At 35.0% G+C, this 22,466-nt stretch overlaps 2 protein-coding genes across 4 annotated transcripts in view; one reads left to right on the top strand and one right to left on the bottom strand.

Moving 5' to 3' along the window:
* Positions 1–22,466, top strand: part of LOC135133015 (glyoxylate reductase/hydroxypyruvate reductase-like) — a 69,415-nt gene that overhangs the window by 4,106 nt on the left and 42,843 nt on the right. The window lies entirely within an intron of this gene.
* LOC135132942 (serine/arginine repetitive matrix protein 1) lies at positions 12,469–20,867 on the bottom strand. The gene is made up of 4 exons (XM_064061161.1): positions 20,847–20,867; positions 16,609–16,768; positions 13,506–13,713; positions 12,469–13,439 (listed from the first exon to the last, which is right to left on the bottom strand). Exons 1-4 carry the CDS (start codon positions 20,865–20,867, stop codon positions 12,557–12,559), a joined length of 1,272 nt encoding a protein of 423 aa, XP_063917231.1. The 3' UTR covers positions 12,469–12,556.

Raw genomic sequence — 22,466 nt, forward strand, 5'->3', positions numbered from 1 at the left:
AAATTTTTGCGAAATTTGAAGAAGGGGGGACCGTTAAAAAATTTCAATTTTGAAAAAGTTGTCTAAAAATTATGAAAAAATTCAGGGACGTAGATCTCGACACGCTGATTCCAAAAATATAGCATGTTGATGGTCACGAAGCAACATTTTCGAAAAAATCGCTGCGAAATGCGAATTTTTGAAAATTTCAAAAATTTCGATATTTTAACGGTCGATTCTGGAAAAACGGTTGCAGTTATGAAAAAAGCGAGGCCGGATTTGAGTTCTAGAGCTCGAAATCTGCAAGAAAATGTATTTAGTTGAGTTTCGAAAATGTCAAAATTTTTGCGAAATTTGAAGAAGGGGGGACCGTTAACAAATTTCAATTTTGAAAAAGTTGTCTAAAAATTATGAAAAAATTCAGGGACGTAGATCTCGACACGCTGATTCCAAAAATATAGCATGTTGATGGCCACGAAGCAACATTTTCGAAAAAATCGCTGCGAAATGCGAATTTTTGAAAATTTCGATATTTTAACGGTCGATTCTGGAAAAACGGTTGCAGTTATGAAAAAACCGAGGCCGGATTTGTGTTCTAGAGCTCGAAATCTGCAAGAAAATGTATTTAGTGGAGTTTCGAAAATGTCAAAATTTTTGCGAAATTTGAAGAAGGGGGGACCGTTAAAAAATTTCAATTTTGAAAAAGTTGTCTAAAAATTATGAAAAAATTCAGGGACGTAGATCTCGACACGCTGATTCCAAAAATATAGCATGTTGATGGTCACAAAGCAACATTTTCGAAAAAATCGCTGCGAAATGCGAATTTTTGAAAATTTCAAAAATTTCGATATTTTAACGGTCGATTCTGGAAAAACGGTTGCAGTTATGAAAAAACCGACGCCGGATTTGAGTTCTAGAGCTCGAAATCTGCAAGAAAATGTATTTAGTTGAGTTTCGAAAATGTCAAACTTTTTGCGAAATTTGAAGAAGGGGGGACCGTTAACAAATTTCAATTTTGAAAAAGTTGTCTAAAAATTATGAAAAAATTCAGGGACGTAGATCTCGACACGCTGATTCCAAAAATATAGCATGTTGATGGTCAGGAAGCAACATTTTCGAAAAAATCGCTGCGAAATGCGAATTTTTGAAAATTTCAAAAATTTCGATATTTTAACGGTCGATTGTGGAAAAACGGTTGCAGTTATGAAAAAACCGAGGCCGGATTTGAGTTCTAGAGCTCGAAATCTGCAAGAAAATGTATTTAGTTGAGTTTCGAAAATGTCAAAATTTTTGCGAAATTTGAAGAAGGGGGGACCGTAAAAAAATTTCAATTTTGAAAAAGTTGTCTAAAAATTATGAAAAAATTCAGGGACGTAGATCTCGACACGCTGATTCCAAAAATATAGCATGTTGATGGTCACGAAGCAACATTTTCGAAAAAATCGCTGCGAAATGCGAATTTTTGAAATTTTCAAAAATTTCGATATTTTAACGGTCGATTCTGGAAAAACGGTTGCAGTTATGAGAAAACCGAGGCCGTATTTGAGTTCTAGAGCTCGAAATCTGCAAGAAAATGTATTTAGTTGAGTTTCGAAAATGTCAAAATTTTTGCGAAATTTGAAGAAGGGGGGACCGTTAAAAAATTTCAATTTTGGAAAAATTGTCTAAAAATTATGAAAAAATTCAGGGACGTAGATCTCGACACGCTGATTCCAAAAATATAGCATGTTGATGGTCAGGAAGCAACATTTTCGAACAAATCACTGCGAAATGCGAATTTTTAAAAATTTCAAAAATTTCTATATTTTAACGGTCGATTCTGGAAAAACGGTTGCAGTTATGAAAAAATCGAGGCCGGATTTGAGTTCTAGAGCTCGAAATCTGCAAGAAAATGTATTTAGTTGAGTTTCGAAAATGTCAAAATTTTTGCGAAATTTGAAGAAGGGGGGACCGTTAAAAATTTTGAAAAAGTTGTCTAAAAATTATGAAAAAATTCAGGGACGTAGATCTCGACATGCTGATTCCAAAAATATAGCATGTTGATGGTCAGGAAAAAACATTTTCGAACAAATCACTGCGTAATGCGAATTTTTAAAAATTTCAAAAATTTCGATATTTTAACGGTCGATTCTGGAAAAACGGTTGCAGTTATGAAAAAACCGACGCCGGATTTGAGTTCTAGAGCTCGAAATCTGCAAGAAAATGTATTTAGTTGAGTTTCGAATGTGTCAAAATTTTTGCGAAATTTGAAGAAGGGGGGACCGTTAAAAAATTTCAATTTTGAAAAGGTTGTCTAAAAATTATGAAAAAATTCAGGGACGTAGATCTCGACACGCTGATTCCAAAAATATAGCATGTTGATGGTCACGAAGCAACATTTTCGAAAAAATCGCTGCGAAATGCGAATTTTTAGGAATTTCAAAAATTTCGATATTTTAACGGTCGCTTCTGGAAAAACGGTTGCAGTTATGAAAAAACCGAGGCCGGATTTGAGTTCTAGAGCTCGAAATCTGCAAGAAAATGTATTTAGTTGAGTTTCGAAAATGTCAAAATTTTTGCGAAATTTGAAGAAGGGGGGACCGTTAAAAAATTTCACTTTTAAAAAAGTTGTCTAAAAATTATGAAAAAATTCAGGGACGTAGATCTCGACACGCTGATTCCAAAAATATAGCATGTTGATGGTCACGAAGCAACATTTTCGAAAAAATCGCAGCGAAATGCGAATTTTTGAAAATTTCAAAAATTTTGATATTTTAACGGTCGATTCTGGAAAAACGGTTGCAGTTATGAAAAAACCGAGGCCGGATTTGAGTTCTAGAGCTCGAAATCTGCAAGAAAATGTATTTAGTTGAGTTTTGAAAATGTCAAAATTTTTGCGAAATTTGAAGAAGGGGGGACCGTTAACAAATTTCAATTTTGAAAAAGTTGTCTAAAAATTATGAAAAAATTCAGGGACGTAGATCTCGACACGCTGATTCCAAAAATATAGCATGTTGATGGCCACGAAGCAACATTTTCGAAAAAATCGCTGCGAAATGCGAATTTTTGAAAATTTCGATATTTTAACGGTCGATTCTGGAAAAACGGTTGCAGTTATGAAAAAACCGAGGCCGGATTTGTGTTCTAGAGCTCGAAATCTGCAAGAAAATGTATTTAGTGGAGTTTCGAAAATGTCAAAATTTTTGCGAAATTTGAAGAAGGGGGGACCGTTAAAAAATTTCAATTTTGAAAAAGTTGTCCAAAAATTATGAAAAAATTCAGGGACGTAGATCTCGACACGCTGATTCCAAAAATATAGCATGTTGATGGTCACAAAGCAACATTTTCGAAAAAATCGCTGCGAAATGCGAATTTTTGAAAATTTCAAAAATTTCGATATTTTAACGGTCGATTCTGGAAAAACGGTTGCAGTTATGAAAAAACCGACGCCGGATTTGAGTTCTAGAGCTCGAAATCTGCAAGAAAATGTATTTAGTTGAGTTTCGAAAATGTCAAACTTTTTGCGAAATTTGAAGAAGGGGGGACCGTTAACAAATTTCAATTTTGAAAAAGTTGTCTAAAAATTATGAAAAAATTCAGGGACGTAGATCTCGACACGCTGATTCCAAAAATATAGCATGTTGATGGTCAGGAAGCAACATTTTCGAAAAAATCGCTGCGAAATGCGAATTTTTGAAAATTTCAAAAATTTCGATATTTTAACGGTCGATTGTGGAAAAACGGTTGCAGTTATGAAAAAACCGAGGCCGGATTTGAGTTCTAGAGCTCGAAATCTGCAAGAAAATGTATTTAGTTGAGTTTCGAAAATGTCAAAATTTTTGCGAAATTTGAAGAAGGGGGGACCGTAAAAAAATTTCAATTTTGAAAAAGTTGTCTAAAAATTATGAAAAAATTCAGGGACGTAGATCTCGACACGCTGATTCCAAAAATATAGCATGTTGATGGTCACGAAGCAACATTTTCGAAAAAATCGCTGCGAAATGCGAATTTTTGAAATTTTCAAAAATTTCGATATTTTAACGGTCGATTCTGGAAAAACGGTTGCAGTTATGAGAAAACCGAGGCCGTATTTGAGTTCTAGAGCTCGAAATCTGCAAGAAAATGTATTTAGTTGAGTTTCGAAAATGTCAAAATTTTTGCGAAATTTGAAGAAGGGGGGACCGTTAAAAAATTTCAATTTTGAAAAAATTGTCTAAAAATTATGAAAAAATTCAGGGACGTAGATCTCGACACGCTGATTCCAAAAATATAGCATGTTGATGGTCAGGAAGCAACATTTTCGAACAAATCACTGCGAAATGCGAATTTTTAAAAATTTCAAAAATTTCTATATTTTAACGGTCGATTCTGGAAAAACGGTTGCAGTTATGAAAAAATCGAGGCCGGATTTGAGTTCTAGAGCTCGAAATCTGCAAGAAAATGTATTTAGTTGAGTTTCGAAAATGTCAAAATTTTTGCGAAATTTGAAGAAGGGGGGACCGTTAAAAATTTTGAAAAAGTTGTCTAAAAATTATGAAAAAATTCAGGGACGTAGATCTCGACATGCTGATTCCAAAAATATAGCATGTTGATGGTCAGGAAAAAACATTTTCGAACAAATCACTGCGTAATGCGAATTTTTAAAAATTTCAAAAATTTCGATATTTTAACGGTCGATTCTGGAAAAACGGTTGCAGTTATGAAAAAACCGACGCCGGATTTGAGTTCTAGAGCTCGAAATCTGCAAGAAAATGTATTTAGTTGAGTTTCGAATGTGTCAAAATTTTTGCGAAATTTGAAGAAGGGGGGACCGTTAAAAAATTTCAATTTTGAAAAGGTTGTCTAAAAATTATGAAAAAATTCAGGGACGTAGATCTCGACACGCTGATTCCAAAAATATAGCATGTTGATGGTCAGGAAGCAACATTTTCGAAAAAATCGCTGCGAAATGCGAATTTTTAGGAATTTCAAAAATTTCGATATTTTAACGGTCGCTTCTGGAAAAACGGTTGCAGTTATGAAAAAACCGAGGCCGGATTTGAGTTCTAGAGCTCGAAATCTGCAAGAAAATGTATTTAGTTGAGTTTCGAAAATGTCAAAATTTTTGCGAAATTTGAAGAAGGGGGGACCGTTAAAAAATTTCACTTTTGAAAAAGTTATCTAAAAATTATGAAAAAATTCAGGGACGTAGATCTCGACACGCTGATTCCAAAAATATAGCATGTTGATGGTCACGAAGCAACATTTTCGAAAAAATCGCTGCGAAATGCGAATTTTTGAAAATTTCAAAAATTTTGATATTTTAACGGTCGATTCTGGAAAAACGGTTGCAGTTATGAAAAAACCGAGGCCGGATTTGAGTTCTAGAGCTCGAAATCTGCAAGAAAATGTATTTAATTGAGTTTCGAAAATGTCAAAATTTTTGCGAAATTTGAAGAAGGGGGGACCGTTAAAAAATTTCACTTTTGAAAAAGTTGTCTAAAAATTATGAAAAAATTCAGGGACGTAGATCTCGACACGCTGATTCCAAAAATATAGCATGTTGATGGTCACGAAGCAACATTTTCGAAAAAATCGCAGCGAAATGCGAATTTTTGAAAATTTCAAAAATTTCGATATTTTAACGGTCGATTCTGGAAAAACGGTTGCAGTTATGAAAAAACCGACGCCGGATTTGAGTTCTAGAGCTCGAAATCTGCAAGAAAATGTTTTTAGTTGAGTTTCGAAAATGTCAAAATTTTTGCGAAATTTGAAGAAGGGGGGACCGTTAAAAAATTTCACTTTTGAAAAAGTTGTCTAAAAATTATGAAAAAATTCAGGGACGTAGATCTCGACACGCTGATTCCAAAAATATAGCATGTTGATGGTCACGAAGCAACATTTTCGAAAAAATCGCTGCGAAATGCGAATTTTTGAAAATTTCAAAAATTTTGATATTTTAACAGTCGATTCTGGAAAAACGGTTGCAGTTATGAAAAAACCGACGCCGGATTTGAGTTCTAGAGCTCGAAATCTGCAAGAAAATGTTTTTAGTTGAGTTTCGAAAATGTCAAAATTTTTGCGAAATTTGAAGAAGGGGGGACCGTTAAAAAATTTCAATTTTGAAAAAGTTGTCTTAAAATTATGAAAAAATTCAGGGACGTAGATCTCGACACGCTAATTCCAAAAATATAGCATGTTGATGGTCACGAAGCAACATTTTCGAAAAAATCCCTGCGAAATGCGAATTTTTGAAAATTTCAAAAATTTCGATATTTTAGCGGTCGATTCTGGAAAAACGGTTGCAGTTATGAAAAAACCGACGCCGGATTTGAGTTCTAGAGCTCGAAATCTGCAAGAAAATGTATTTAGTTGAGTTTCGAAAATGTCAAAATTTTTGCGAAATTTGAAGAAGGGGGGACCGTTAAAAAATTTCAATTTAGAAAAAGTTGTCTAAAAATTATGAAAAAATTCAGGGACGTAGATCTCGACACGCTGATTCCAAAAATATAGCATGTTGATGGTCACGAAGCAACATTTTCGAAAAAATCGCTGCGAAATGCGAATTTTTGAAAATTTCAAAAATTTCGATAATTTAACGGTCGATTCTGGAAAAACGGTTGCAGTTATGAAAAAACCGAGGCCGGATTTGAGTTCTAGAGCTCGAAATCTGCAAGAAAATGCATTTAGTTGAGTTTCGAAAATGTCAAAATTTTTGCGAAATTTGAAGAAGGGGGGACCGTTAAAAAATTTCAATTTTGAAAAAGTTGTCTAAAAATTATGAAAAAATTCAGGGACGTAGATCTCGACACGCTGATTCCAAAAATATAGCATGTTGATGGTCACGAAGCAACATTTTCGAAAAAATCGCTGCGAAATGCGAATTTTTGAAAATTTCAAAAATTTCGATATTTTAACGGTCGATTCTGGAAAAACGGTTGCAGTTATGAAAAAACCGAGGCCGGATTTGAGTTCTAGAGCTCGAAATCTGCAAGAAAATGTATTTAGTTGAGTTTCGAAAATGTCAAAATTTTTGCGAAATTTGAAGAAGGGGGGACCGTTAAAAAATTTCAATTTTGAAAAAGTTGTCTAAAAATTGTGAAAAAATTCAGGGACGTAGATTTCGACACACTGATTCCAAAAATATAGCATGTTGATGGTCAGGAAGCAACATTTTCGAAAAAATCGCTGCGAAATGCGAATTTTTAAATATTTCAAAAATTTCGATATTTTAACGGTCGATTCTGGAAAAACGGTTGCAGTTATGAACAAACCGAGGCCGGATTTGAGTTCTAGAGCTCGAAATCTGCAAGAAAATGCATTTAGTTGAGTTTCGAAAATGTCAAGATTTTTGCGAAATTTGAAGAAGGGGGGACCGTTAAAAAATTTCAATTTTGAAAAAGTTGTCTTAAAATTATGAAAAAATTCAGGGACGTAGATTTCGACACGCTGATTCCAAAAATATAGCATGTTGATGGTCAGGAAGCAACATTTTCGAAAAAATCTGTGAAATGCGAATTTTTGAAAATTTCTAAAATTTCGATATTTTAACGGTCGATTCTGGAAAAACGGTTGCAGTTATGAAAAAACCGAGGCCGGATTTGAGTTCTAGAGCTCGAAATCTGCAAGAAAATGTATTTAGTTGAGTTTCGAAAATGTCAAAATTTTTGCGAAATTTGAAGATTTTTGACCGTTAAAAAATTTCAATTTTGAAAAAGTTGTCTAAAAATTATGAAAAAATTCAGGGACGTAGATCTCGACACGCTGATTTCAAAAATATAGCATGTTGAGGGTCAGGAAGCAACATTTTCGAAAAAATCCCTGCGAAATGCGAATTTTTGAAAATTTCAAAAATTTCGATGTTTTAACGGTCGATTCTGGAAAAACGGTTGCAGTTATGAAAAAACCGAGGCCGGATTTGAGTTCTAGAGCTCGAAATCTGCAAGAAAATGAATTTAGTTGAGTTTCGAAAATGTCAAAATTTTTGCGAAATTTGAAGAAGGGGGGACCGTTAAAAAATTTCAATTTTGAAAAAGTTGTCTAAAAATTATGAAAAAATTCAGGGACGTAGATCTCGACACGCTGATTCCAAAAATATAGCATGTTGATGGTCACGAAGCAACATTTTCGAAAAAATCGCAGCGAAATGCGAATTTTTGAAAATTTCAAAAATTTCGATATTTTAACGGTCGATTCTGGAAAAACGGTTGCAGTTATGAAAAAACCGACGCCGGATTTGAGTTCTAGAGCTCTAAAATCTGCAAGAAAATGTATTTAGTTGGGTTTCGAAAATGTCAAAATTTTTGCGAAATTTGAAGAAGGGGGGACCGTTGAAAAATTTCAATTTTGAAAAAGTTGTCTAAAAATTATGAAAAAATTCAGGGACGTAGATCTCGACGCGCCGATTCCAAAAATATAGCATTTTGATGGTCACGAAGCAACATTTTCGAAAAAATCGCTGCGAAATGCGAATTTTTGAAAATTTCAAAAATTTCGATATTTTAACGGTCGATTCTGGAAAAACGGTTGCAGTTATGAAAAAACCGAGGCCGGATTTGAGTTCTAGAGGTCGAAATCTGCAAGAAAATGTATTTAGTTGGGTTTCGAAAATGTCAAAATTTTTGCGAAATTTGAAGAAGGGGGGACCGTTAAAAAATTTCAATTTTGAAAAAGTTGTCTAAAAATTATGAAAAAATTCAGGGACGTAGATCTCGACACGCTCATTCCAGAAATATAGCATGTTGATGGTCAGGAAGCAACATTTTCGAAAAAATCGCTGCGAAATGCGAATTTTTAAAAATCTCAAAAATTTCGATGTTTTAACGGTCGATTCTGGAAAAACGGTTGCAGTTATGAAAAAACCGAGGCCGGATTTGAGTTCTAGAGCTCTAAAATCTGCAAGAAAATGTATTTAGTTGGGTTTCGAAAATGTCAAAATTTTTGCGAAATTTGAAGAAGGGGGGACCGTTGAAAAATTTCAATTTTGAAAAAGTTGTCTAAAAATTATGAAAAAATTCAGGGACGTAGATCTCGACGCGCCGATTCCAAAAATATAGTATTTTGATGGTCACGAAGCAACATTTTCGAAAAAATCGCTGCGAAATGCGAATTTTTGAAAATTTCAAAAATTTCGATATTTTAACGGTCGATTCTGGAAAAACGGTTGCAGTTATGAAAAAACCGAGGCCGGATTTGAGTTCTAGAGGTCGAAATCTGCAAGAAAATGTATTTAGTTGGGTTTCGAAAATGTCAAAATTTTTGCGAAATTTGAAGAAGGGGGGACCGTTAAAAAATTTCAATTTTGAAAAAGTTGTCTAAAAATTATGAAAAAATTCAGGGACGTAGATCTCGACACGCTGATTCCAAAAATATAGCATGTTGATGGTCACGAAGCAACATTTTCGAAAAAATCGCTGCGAAATGCGAATTTTTAAAAATTTCAAAAATTTCGATATTTTAACGCTCGATTCTGGAAAAACGGTTGCAGTTATGAAAAAACCGAGGCCGGATTTGAGTTCTAGAGCTCGAAATCTGCAAGAAAATGTATTTAGTTGAGTTTCGAAAATGTCAAAATTTTTGCGAAATTTGAAGAAGGGGGGACCGTTAAAAAATTTCAATTTTAAAAAAGTTGTCTAAAAATTATGAAAAAATTCAGGGACGTAGATCTCGACACGCTGATTCCAAAAATACAGCATGTTGATGGTCACGAAGCAACATTTTCGAAAAAATCGCTGCGAAATGCGAATTTTTGAAAATTTCAAAAATTTCGATAATTTAACGGTCGATTCTGGAAAAACGGTTGCAGTTATGAAAAAACCGAGGCCGGATTTGAGTTCTAGAGCTCGAAATCTGCAAGAAAATGTATTTAGTTGAGTTTCGAAAATGTCAAAATTTTTGCGAAATTTGAAGAAGGGGGGACCGTTAAAAAATTTCAATTTTGAAAAAGTTGTCCAAAAATTATGAAAAAATTCAGGGACGTAGATCTCGACACGCTGATTCCAAAAATATAGCATGTTGATGGTCACGAAGCAACATTTTCGAAAAAATCGCTGCGAAATGCGAATTTTTGAAAATTTCAAAAATTTCGATATTTTAATGGTTGATTCTGAAGAATTATATGTTCGTTTGTAAGTGATTCATTTTCTGTAGTCCGAATGAAAGGTTGTAAGAAAATAAGGAAATATGGATTTTGCGATTAGGCCCCTCCCCTAGGTCTGCCAACAAATGAAAACTTCATTACTATTTTGCAGTTAAACTCCGCCCCTTTGGCTATCGACGATTAAAAAAAAATCGTCATAATTGCGATAGGGTGGGTGGGCGGGGCTTATATTTTTCCTTTTTTCTTAATATATGTAGTCGTCTTTTCAAAACAAGAAACTGAAAACATGCTTAAAATGGTAAATTCTTGTAGATAAATACGGATCTTGCAATCAAGCCCCGCCCGTCGATCTGACAACGAATGAAAAATTCATCACAATTGAGAATTGAGGTCGCGGCGGATATGGGTGGAGCCTAATCTTTGAGTTCATTTTTTTCTTAATTTTCATAATATTCTTTGAACAACACGATACTCAAAAGCATGTTTTAAATTTCTCGTTGAGAAATAACCATTTTGCAGTTAAGCTCCGCCCTCTTGGCTCACAATGAATAAAAAAAATCATCACAATTGAGATTGGGTGGGTGGGCGGGGCTCCATTTTGCCTTTGTTTTTTTAGCATACATAGCCATTTTTTCACAACAAGAAACTTAAAACATGGTTAAAATGGTACATTTTTGCAAGGAAACATGGATTTTGCAATTACATATAATTAACCCCGCCCACCCACCCTGCCTTCATTTCAATGATTCATTTTATCTAGCCATATTAAAAAGTGGATCTGAACTGAACAATATGAAGAGTAGTCACTGGAAGGAAGAAGGGGTGGGTGGGCGGGACTACTGCTTGCTCGTAAATCTAGAAAAAATTGGTCGAAAGTTGTTTCGACAGAACTTCTCTTGCAGTGATAAATCACAAGTAAAAACTCATATTTTGCACATTTTGGGTAAAATTTATTCTACAAAATTTTGAGATGACGTCATCAATTTTTTGGAGGTGATGAGCAAATATATTTAAAAAATCAAAGGGGATTCGTAAAGTACAACAGGAATATGTTATTTTTCACAGATTCGGAGATAATCTGACTAATAAATATCAACACAGACGACAGACGGAAATGGGGACCTACGTTTACATTCTCTAGGGCTCATGAAACGTCGAGAAAATATCGAAATCGCCGTTCCCCGGATGGTCTTTATTTTAACACTTTCGTAGCTTACGTCTGGAAAGTTGAAGCCTTTAGAGTTCTGTTGTGGTTGATTAAAAAATTGTGGCTCCATTTTGTGACGTCAGTTGCACTCATTCCACTACGGAAACCCAAACTCTTCATATAACATCCGCATGTGATGATTGATTTAGGCAATTGTCATTACGTCACTGTATAACTGGTTGCCTACCCACGAAGCAATCGACTCCAGTCGGCTTATTTACTTTTTTTTTTTGTTATTATTATCATCTTGTAAAATTTAATTAAGGTATTTTACTGATTGTTGACACCATGTTTATTTTCGTTGCTGTTAAATTGCGCACAGTGCTTTAATGACGTTTTTTCTCATTCTCGTTCACTTTATTATCAGCGTAGGTACGAGATTTTAGTTGTTTGTGTTATATAATTATGAATGTCCGGACCTTGAGGTTTTATACCGAGTGATTATAAAAATTGACCCATTAAGTTTGCAATTGCAGTTAAATCGAGAATTCCGAGAAAAATTCGCGATTATGAGAATTTTGTGCGAGTGGGCTTGGACTAATCCCGGCCATTATCATAATGAAGTGTAAAATATACAACCGGCTTGAATGAACATGTTTATAAACAAGACAACGTAAGAAGTTTTTAACGAAAGATTAAAACATATTTTTTGGTTTTATTTTCGACGTGTAAACACCCCTTTACACACTTGAATGCGATCGCACTTTTCTCTTCGACGCCGTTAAACCTGGTGTTTTCTTACTTTTACTTTTCCGGTGTTTATTTTTCCGCCAATCTTTCGGTTTGCGTCACCGTTCAAAAACAAAATGATTTCCAATCCACATTTGCACTTTGTTTACATCGATCTGCGACGCCACTTATCAAATCGATTAACATTTTTAAAAACTACTCTCTTTATTTAAATTATGGAAACGTGTAAATTCCTCCAAACAACACATATTTTATCATAAATTAAAACCAAACTAATTTAAATAGTGGAATAATATTTAAACAGCCGGTCCAGATATGCATCCAATTACGAAAGAAGCGCCAGAAGCACTCGCGTCCCATTTTCCGATCAATTATCAAGGAATTTGGCATCGATTCCCGGCATCTGTGCGATCGCTCAACCCAATTATCCCGAAAGAAGTGGTAGTAAACACGAAACGAAATTTACTGCACACCTGACATTGCACCGGCTATCCTCCCTCCGGGTCCCGGGACCGCAAAACAAATGAAACACTCATCAAAGTTAAGTCGTCATGTTGAAATAAATAGATGAAAAAAATATTTACAGTAAGTACAAAGTCTATACAGGAACAGCACCAGGTCAACTAGTCGTTGTCGTCTTTCTTTTTGCGCAACTTCCCCTCGCGCTGGATGGTTTTGGTCACTAGGTCCACGCACTCCGTCGTCGCCTCCTCGTCACCGTTCACCACACTCGACAACGTCATGATGTACGAACACGCGATCCGCAGCACCGACAACTTGGACAGCTTCTGGTTGTGCGAGTACGACGGGATCGACTTCCTCAGCGTGTCGAAGGCCGCGCTGATGGTGTGCACCCTGGTGCGCTCCCGCGCGTTGGCCTCGATCCGCCGCTCCCGCGTCATGTTCTTGTAGTTGCGCTGCTCGCGCCGCCCCAGGCCGGGGAAGGCCTCCACCGTCCGCAGGATCTCGCGCTCGGCCTCGGCGGGGGTGAGCGCTGGCGCGGGGTGCGCCGGCACGCGCGGCGCCTCCTCGCGCTTGACCAGCGCCACCGGCTCCTTGGGCGGCGACGGCGGGCGGAAGAAGCCCGGCGGCGGCGGGCTCCACGGCCGGAAGGGGCGGCCCTCGCTCTCGGCGCGCACCTGCAGGCAGACGCGCTTCTTCAGCGGCCCGAGGAAGTCCTGGACCTTGCGCGGCTCGGCGCATTTCCGCTTGTTCCGCAGCGCGATGGGGGAGACCTTCACCTCGACGCTGTCCTCGCTGGAGTCGGTCGGGGAGTGCACCTCGGCGTAGTCCACGGGGAAGGCGGCGCGAGGTCCGTTCGTCATCATGGTACGAGGTCTGGTCGGCTTGCGGGTCCGAGCTGTACTAAGTCGGAGATCGAGTTGACATGAAATGGTGTGTAGTAAATGTGAATAGGAGGGGTGTGGGCGCCCTGTGTTGGCGCCAGCTGTCTCGCCGCTGTTAGTGTGAGAAGTAACAGTCTTGCTGGGTTTGGAATGCGTGCTTCTGGCAGCAGGTGCGCGGGATTATAAAGAGAGAGACCTAATAATCTCGGAGCGGGTTTAGCGGAACCGGGCGGAGGTCACGGGGAGCGATGGGCGACGGGGTGGCGGGGTGGGGGTGGCGATTTTTGCTTTTGGATTTTTTTCGCCGGAGTTGATAGTGCCAGTTGACGGGAGGAGATAAGAGGCGCTGTGGTAAACAGGGGCGGCGGGGCGGGGGGATCGTGGGGGCTTTGTTTTGACAACGGCGAAAACAATGCTTGCGTAATTGCAGCTTCCTGATGCGTGGTGTTTCAATGGACGAATTGCCAAAACTGACTTGTTTTTAATCACTTTGGGAAAAAGTGGAAAGTTAAACAGAGCTTTTCCTTCGGCTTCTTATATAAGTAGTTTACTTTTAAAATTTGATTCTACCATTTTTACTTCCCGAGCGTAAGCAAAGGAAGTATTGTAATCGAGTCCGTCGGCCGACTCTCTACTTTTACGTTTTCTCGATCTTTCATGACCCCTAGAAGACGAAGAAATAGGTCTCCCATTTCCGTCTGTTGTCCCGGATTTTATTAGACAGATAATCTCCGAAAGTACTCGACCGATTGTTGTGAAATTTTGTACTTATATTAAGAATATCATGTAGATGGTAAAACGCTAACCAAAATTTGTCTAATCATCCCCACCACTAATGCGATGACGTCACTTCAAAATTGTACATAGTAAATGGGTTTTCAATTGTATAAAATAACATAGTCCTACACATGTAGTTTACAACTCTGAATGGACTTTTCTCCCGAAACGTCCAGATTTTTGGAAAAAAAATCAAAATTATAAAACAACATTTTGAAATTTAATTTTTAATCTGCTAACCAGAATGCTTTGAAATGTTGCAGATGTTTTAAGGCTATAAAGAGCATCATAAATCTTTAGTCAAAAAATATTTGCTTATCCCCTCCAAAAACTTGATGACGTCAGCTCAAAAGTTTGCGGAATAAATCATATCTAAAATGTACAAAATATGATGAGTCTGTACTTGTCATTTATCACTCCATTCATATTTTTTGGATTTGCATATACAGAGTGACTCAAAAAAATTAATGAATGCGTAAATTTATTTTACTGATTTACTCAGAAACTACAAAACCGAATGCTTTGAAATCTTGCAGATGTTTTAAGGTTATAAAGAGCATAATAAATGTTTAGTCAAAACATATTTGCTTATCCCCTCCAAAAAATTGATGACGTCAGCTCGAAAGTTTGCCGAATAAATCATATCTAAAATGTACAAAATATGATCAGTCTGTACTTGTGATCTATCACTCCATTCATATTTTTTGGATTTGCATATACAGGGTGATTCAAGAAAATAAATGAAAGCGTAAATTTATTTTACTGATTTACTCAGGAACTACAAAACCGAATGCTTCGAAATCTTGAAGATATTTTAAAATTATCATAAGCATGGTAAATTTTTGATCAAAACGTATTTGGTCGTCCCCCCTAAAAAATTTATGATGTCACCACAGAATTTTGCTGAATAAATCCTATCTAAAATGTACAAAATATGGTGAGTCTGTTCTTGTGATTTATCATTCCATTCAAATTTTTTCGATTTGCATATACAGGGTGACTCAAAAAAATTAATAAATGCGTAAATTTATTTTATTGATTTAATCAGGAACTACAAAACCGAATGCTTTGAAATCTTGCAGATGTTTTAAGGTTATAAAGAGCATAATAAATTTTTAGTCAAAATATATTTGGTTATCTTCTACAAAAAACTGATGACGTCAGCTCAAAAGTTTGCCGAATAAATCGCATCTAAAATGTACAAAATATGATGAGTCTGTACTTGTGATTTATCATTCCATTCATATTTTTGGATTTGCATATGCAGGGTGACTGAAAAAAATTAATGAAGGCGTGAATTTATTTTATCGATTTAATCAGGAATTACAAAACCGAATGCTTTGAAATCTTGGGAATATTTTAAAGTTATTATACGCATGGTAAACTTTTGTTCAAAATGTATTTGTTCATCCCTCCTAAAAAAATTGATGACGTCACCCTTAAATTTTGCTGAATAAATCCTATCTAAAATGCAAAAAATATGATGAGTTTGTACTTGTGATTTATCATTCCATACATATTTTTTAGATTTTCTTAAGAGGTGGTTCAAAAAAATTAATGAATTCAATTTATTTTATTGATTAAATTAAAGGGAACACTTATTATTAGTATTACACCCCAACCAACCCAATTTGGTAGACACAAAATTTGTTAAAGGAAAAACTCGGTTGAAACATAAGGGTAGCACGCTTATTTACATCGACTTTAACATTACAGACCTGCATTTGTTTTATGCGTTCACTTGGTTCCGCGAATGTGAAATAGACATGTTTATAATCAACCAATTGTGAATTTCACCGTCAAGAATTAAAATAAAACCCAATGTTTTATATAATAAGCGGAAGTCGAAGCAATAAAACCGATGGTCGTTTTGTTTACAGTTTCTCTGTTTGACTCTCACGTATGCTGTTACGCTTGTCATCTTAAATTAAGAATGTTTATACATAAACGATTTTCAGTTGCCCCTCATATTACTAGACAGCGGATTTCTGTCGGGCTACGTCACGATTATAGGGGGGGACGTGCTGGATCGCCGGGTGATAGATAATCACCGAATTTAATCGGTACTAATTCCATAAATATAATTAACGATTTATTAATCAAACGGCTAAGTAAATGAGAACGGGAATTAACAGCAGAGTGCAACGAAACAGCGTTATTCTAATCTCAAATAAACGAAGTGCAGTCCGCAACCGCAATGAATTCGCATCCCGTACGAGCCGTACCGAGTTTGGCCTTGCCTAGCCCGACAGAAATCCGCTCTCTAGATATTACACATCGGCGCCGTATACGTGAGTAAATTGTTTCGTTATTTTATTGATTATAAGAAATCAATATTCAAAACGGCCCAATTCATTTTCCCGAAAATTTGGGAATACAATAATTTTATTCTTAGTATTACACTACATCTATCCCAATTGATATACGTGTCCTTGCAAAAATGTTGATGACGTCATCACAATTTTTTTTTAAATTCGCACTACAAAAATGTAATGAGAAAAAAAAACACAATAGGCATGCAGTCGTCAAGTTTCCGACAGCGAGGGAAGTACTGTCTAAACTCTTTAGACCAATTTTTTTCGCCGGAGTTGATAGTGCCAGTTGACGGGAGGAGATAAGAGGCGCGGTGGTAATCAGGGGCGGCGCGGCGGCGGGGTCGTGGGGGCTTTGTTTTGACAACGGCGAAAACAATGCTTCCGTAATTGCAGCTTCCTGATGCGTGGTGTTTCAATGGACGAATTGCCAAAACTGACTTGTTTTTAATCACTTTGGGAAAAATAAAGTTAAACAAAGCTTCCCTCCGGCTTCCTATATAAATTACTTATAAAATTTGATTCTGCCATTTTTAGTTTTGTGTTATAACATCTGTAAGTTAATGTAAAAAAAAAATTCCACATTCTGAAAAAAAAAAGATGTTCAAGATTCCTTTAAACTCGTGTCGCCGTTGGTATGGTTTTTTGGTCTTCCTTTATTTGGTCGCTTTCTGTTTCTTTTTGTTCACTTATATTTTTTTAATGCTTTTTTCACTTTATCCTCTTTTTGAAGCCTTTTTCTTGTCGCTTTGTTAATTGTCTCTTGCATTTTAGTGGCTTTTGAGATTTTTTTGTACTTTTTCGTCTTTATTTTCTTTTGCCCTTTTTTTTGGTTGGCCTTGTCACGTTTGTTGTTTTCTTTTTAGTCATATTTCGTTCCCCATTTTTCTCCGCTTATGTTTTGCATTTTTATTGCTTCTTTTGGCGGCTTTTTTCGTCGTTTTTTAATTGTTTTTGTTGCTTTTTCCCAATTCTTCAGTGTAATTTTTATCACATTTTTTTGACCTCTTTTTCAAACAATTTTTCTCGCTGTTTATTGCCTGTTTTCCACATTGTCGTGTTTTTATCGTTGTTGTTTGTTTTTTAAACGTTCTTTGTGTTCATTTTTGCCCTTTTCTCTAATTGCCTTATTTTGTCCATTTTTTATCACCTTTCTTTGTTCTTGTTTGCTCTTTTTTGGCTTCTTTTTTTGTTTTGTTTTTGTCGCCCCCTTTGTTTTTCAAGTTATTTGTGTCACTTTTTTGTTCCTGTGTGTATGTCGTTTTTTTCGCTTACCTTTTTGCCACCTTTTTGTTGCTTTTTGTGGCCCTTTTCTCTCTTTTTTTTTTCTTTTTAACCGGCTCTTTCCCTGTTTTGGTGCCTTTTTCTGGTTCATTTTAATGGCCTTTGACAAGTTTTTTGTATTTGTTTTTTTAGTTGTTTTTTTTTTATTCATCTTTTGCCACTTTTTCTTCTTCACTTTTTTTGTTACCTTATGTTTTCGTATTTCAGTGGCATTTGAGATTTGTTTTACTTTTTTCTGTCCATTTTCCCTTGTCTTACTGACGTTTTTTTTTTTTTTTTGTCTTGTAATTAACCATATATTTTCCGCATTTAATTCTTGGTTGCCTTTTTATTTCCTCTTTGGCGCTTCTTTTTTTGTCGTTTTTTATTCGTTTTTTTTTTTACTAGTTTCTTTTGCCGATTTTTGGCGTGTTTTTTGGTGCCTTTATCGCCTTTCTGTCTCATTCTTGACCTCTTTTTAACATAATTTTTCTACCTTTTCCCATGCCTTTTCAAAAAGGAGTTACCGTCTTTTTAATTGTTTTTTTAGCCCTTTTCTCTTTGTTTCCTTTTTAACCGCCTCCTTCCCTGTTTTGGTGCCTTTTTCTGTTTCATTTTAATGGCTTTTGACAAGTTTTTTATTTTTGTTGTTTTTTATTTGTTTTTTTTTTTATTCATCTTTTGCCACTTTTTCTTCTTCACTTTTTTTGTTACTTTATTTTTTCGTATTTCAGTGGCATTAGAACTTTTTTTTACTTTTTTTCTGTCCATTTTCCCTTGTCTTTCTGACGGTTTTTTTTTGTCTTGTTATTAACCATATATTTTCCGCATTTAATTCTTGGATGCCTTTTTATTTCCTCTTTGGAGCTTTTTTTTTGTCGTTTTTTATTCGGTTTTTTACTAGTTTCTTTTGCCGATTTTTGGCGTTTTTTTTTTGGTGCCTTTATCGCCTTTCTGTTTCATTCTTGCCCTCTTTTTAACATAATTTTTCTACCTTTTTCCATGCCTTTTCAAAAAGGAGTTACCGTCTTTTTTGTTGTTTTTTTGGCCCTTTTCTCTTTTTTTTCCTTTTTAACCGCTTCTTTCCCTGTTTTGGTGCCTTTTTCTGTTTCATTTTAATGGCCTTTGACAAGTTTTTTGTTTTTTTTTTACTCGTCTTTTGCTACTTTTTCTTCTTTACTTTTTTTGTTACCTTATTTTTTCGTATTTCAGTGGAATTTTTAGATTTTTGCACTTTTTTTTCTGTTCATTTTCCCTTGTCTTTCTGACTTTTTTTTTTGTCTTGTAATTAACCATATATTTTTCGCATTTAATTCTTGGTTGCCTTTTTATTTCCTCTTTGGAGATTCTTTTTTTCCGTTTATTATTGTTTTTTTTTTAATATTGTGTATTTTTTACAAGTTTCTTTTGCCGATTTTTGGCGTGTTTTTTGGTGCCTTTTATCGCCGTTCTGTCTCATTCTTGTCCTCTTTTTAACACAAATTTTCTACCTTTTTCCATGCCTTTTCAAAAAGGAGTTACCGTCTTTTTTGTTGTTTTTTTGGCCCTTTTCTCTTTTTTTCCTTTTTAACCGCCTCTTTCCCTGTTTTGGTGCCTTTTTCTGTTGTATTTTAATGTCCTTTAAGAAGTTTTTTGTTTTGTGTCTCTTTTTTGTCGTTTTTTACTTGTCTTTTTTATTCGTCTTTTTTGCCAATTTTTCTTCACATTTTTTTGTTGCCTTATTTTTTCGCATTTCACTGGCATTTGGGAATTTTTAAAAATTATTTTTTTGTGACGTTCTTTTCTGCACATTTTCCCTTGTCCTTCTCACGTTTTTTTCTCTTCTTTCTAACCACATATTTTCCGCATTTTTATTCACTTGGTTCTTGGTTGCCTTTTTATTTCCCCTTCTTTGTCGTTTTTTTTTCATTTTTTGTATTTTCTATTTTTTAGTTGTTTTTTTACAATTTTATTGGTGTTTTTTGGTATCCTTTCTGTCTCATTTTTTGCCCGCTTTTTTAACACAATCTTCACACCTTTTTTCATCTTTTTTTATTGGCTTGTCTGTCGCCTTCTTTCACTTTCTGTCGTCTTTTCTTGTCTTGTTTTTGGAGTTTTTTTATGGCACTTTTTGGTTTTTGGTCCCTTTGTGTGTCGTTTGTTTTTTCATTTTCTTTTGACCTCCTTTTTTGCCCCCTTTCTTCTTCTTCTTCTTTTTTTCTTTTTTATTGCCCCTTTCCCTGTTTTTTATTCATCTTTTTTGCCACTTTTTATTCTTATTTTTTTTATCGTTGCCTTATTTTTTCGTGTTTCAGTGGCGTTTGAGAGTTTTGTAATTCTTTTTTTTATCGCGTTCTTTTCTGCACATTTTCCCTTGCCGTTCTCACGTTTTTTTTTTTGTCCTCTTTTTAACCATATATTTTCTGCATTTTTCTTCACTTAGTTCTTGGTTGCCTTTTTATTTGTCCTTCTTTGTCGTTTTTTTTTTGTAATTTTTTGTACTTTCTATTTTTTATTTGTTTTTTTTTTCAATTATTGGTGTGTTTTTTTTGTACCGTTTATGGCCTTTCTGTCTCATTTTTGTCCGCTTTTTTTACCTTTTTCCATGTTTTTTTTTATCGTGTTATCATGTTTTTTGCCCTCTTTTTGACTATATATTTCCTGTTCTTTGGTGCATTTTTTTGTCGTTTTTAATAGTTTTTTGTACTTTCTATTTTTGTTTTTTTTTTTCTGATTTTTAGCGTGTTTTTTGGTGCCTTTTATAGGCGTCTTTTCTTGTCTTGTTTTTGAAGTTTTTTGTGGCACTTTTTGGTCCCTTTGTGTGTCGTTTTTTTTTTCGTTTTCTTTTGACCTCCTTTTTCGTTGCCTTTTTGACCCTTTCCTTCTTTTTTTATTGCCCCTTTCCCTGTTTTTTTATTCGTGTTTTTGGCCGCTTTTTTATTCTATTTTTTTATCATTGCCATATTTTTTGGTATTTCAGTGGTATTTGAGAGTTTTTTCACTTTTCTTTTTATCGCGTTTTTTTCTACACATTTTCCCTTGTCTTTCTCACGTTTTCTTTGTCCTATTTTTAACCATATATTTTCTGCATTTTTCTTCGCTTAGTTCTTGGTTGCCTTTTTATTTCCTCTTCTTTGGTTCCTTTTTTTGTCGGTTTTGATCGTTTTTTTGTACTTTCTATTTTTTAGTTGTTTTTTTGCCGATTTTTGGCGCCTTTTATCGATCTTCTGTCTCACCATTTTTCCACCTTTTTCCATGCGTCTTGTTTTTGTCGCCCCTTTTTTCAAGTATTCAATTTTTGATTTTACAGTTTTTCGAATTTCATGTTTCTGATTTTTTAATTTTATAGTTTCGCAATTTTTCGATTTTTCATTTCAATTTAAAAATTAAATGATTAAATTTTTAATTTTTATATTTATTCAATTTTGTATTTTTTTTATTTTTTTAATTTCTCAATTAGCTAATTTTTAATGAATCAGTTTTCAATTTTTGGTTTTTCATTTTTCCTTTGTTTGATATTTCATTATCGAATTTTTTCGATCTCAAAATTTTTATATTGTCCGATTTTCCAAATGTCCAGAATATAGGGTGCCAAAACCCATTTAGTTTCTTACACTGTTACTGGTATTGTTTGTATTTGTTTGTATGCATAGAGGTTATTATAAATAAATGTTCGCAAAATAAAATTTTATCATTTTTACCAAAAAAAAAATTGAACGAATTTTTCAATTTTGCAATTTTTGGATTTCCTAGTATTGCACTCCCAGTTTAAAGAGGTTTTTATGATAGGTTCATTGTGTCGAAGTTGATGATGGGACAATGGAGTAAATCCCTAACCATAAATAAGAAAGTGGTCAGTTCCTTGCAAGGGCCGTACTTTATTATTCAACTCATTGTCCGTCGTGGGGTAATAATGAGGTGATAATGTTTACTGTCTTGTCATAAAAACCACTTTAAACTGGGAGTACAATATCTCCGTTTTCTTTAATTTTCAATACTTATTCAGATTTTACAATACATATTTCGTTTTTTCGATTTTTAGGTTTCTTAATTTTTAATCGTTTGCATTTTATGCTTTTTGTTTTTCCATTTTTGATTTTTCAATCTTGCAATGTTTCCAGTTTTTTATTCTAAAAATTAAAAAAAGAAAAATTGCAAATCGAAGAACCGAAGAAACGAAAAATTGAAACATTGGGGAACTCAAAATCGAAAAAAATCATGAATCGAAAAATTGGAAAACCCAAAAATTGAAAAATCGAAAAATCATAGAATCGTCAAAATTGTAAAGTCGATGTTTTTGGGTTTTTTGTGACACTTTTTGGTCCCCTTGTGTGTCGTTTTTTCCCTTCGTTTTCTTTTCACCTCCTTTTTGTCGGCCTTTTGTTGTTGCTTTTTTGGCCCTTTTCTCTTTTTTTGTCTTTTTTATCACCTCTTTTCCTGATTTGGTGTCTTTTTCTGTTGCATTTTAATGGCTTTTGAGAAGTTTTTTGTTTTTGTGTCGTTTTTAGTTGTCTTTTTTTTTTGACATGTTTTTCTTCGTTGCTTTATTTTTTCGTATTTCAGTGGCATTTGAGAGTTTTTTCACCAGCCCTCCCAGTAAAAATCGACTCGGAAACTTAAAAAACACATTCGACCCAATTCCGCCCCACACAGACCGGAAGCCAGATGCACTTGCCTCGCGCCCTTTTTAAACGCCACTTCCTGCCCAAAAATACTTGTAAATTACAACCTACTACTCTCCAGCCGGGCACAGTATTTCAATAAATAACGAAGAGGTAATTGACCAACTCGGGATTTTTATGACGTTTGCACCGCAACCGTCGTAAAAGGATCCACCTATTTTCCATAACAATCCT

The sequence above is a fragment of the Zophobas morio genome, unplaced genomic scaffold (genome assembly GCF_036711695.1).
Source record: "Zophobas morio isolate AGI-343-1 ecotype UQ-CSIRO unplaced genomic scaffold, CSIRO_AGI_Zmor_V1 ptg000021l, whole genome shotgun sequence".
Taxonomy (NCBI): Eukaryota; Metazoa; Arthropoda; class Insecta; order Coleoptera; family Tenebrionidae; genus Zophobas; species Zophobas morio.

What these genes read in the sequence shown, in the direction of transcription:
- LOC135132942 (XM_064061161.1), bottom strand. Translation starts at nt 20,867, where the DNA reads ATGGAAAAAGGTGGAAAAATG. An exon ending in TGGAAAAAGGTGGAAAAATG is followed by an intron (nt 16,769 to 20,846) that starts GTGAGACAGAAG and finishes ACCACGCATCAG; the next exon opens with GAAGCTGCAATTACGGAAGC. An exon ending in CTCCCCGTGACCTCCGCCCG is followed by an intron (nt 13,440 to 13,505) that starts GTTCCGCTAAAC and finishes ACCTGCTGCCAG; the next exon opens with AAGCACGCATTCCAAACCCA.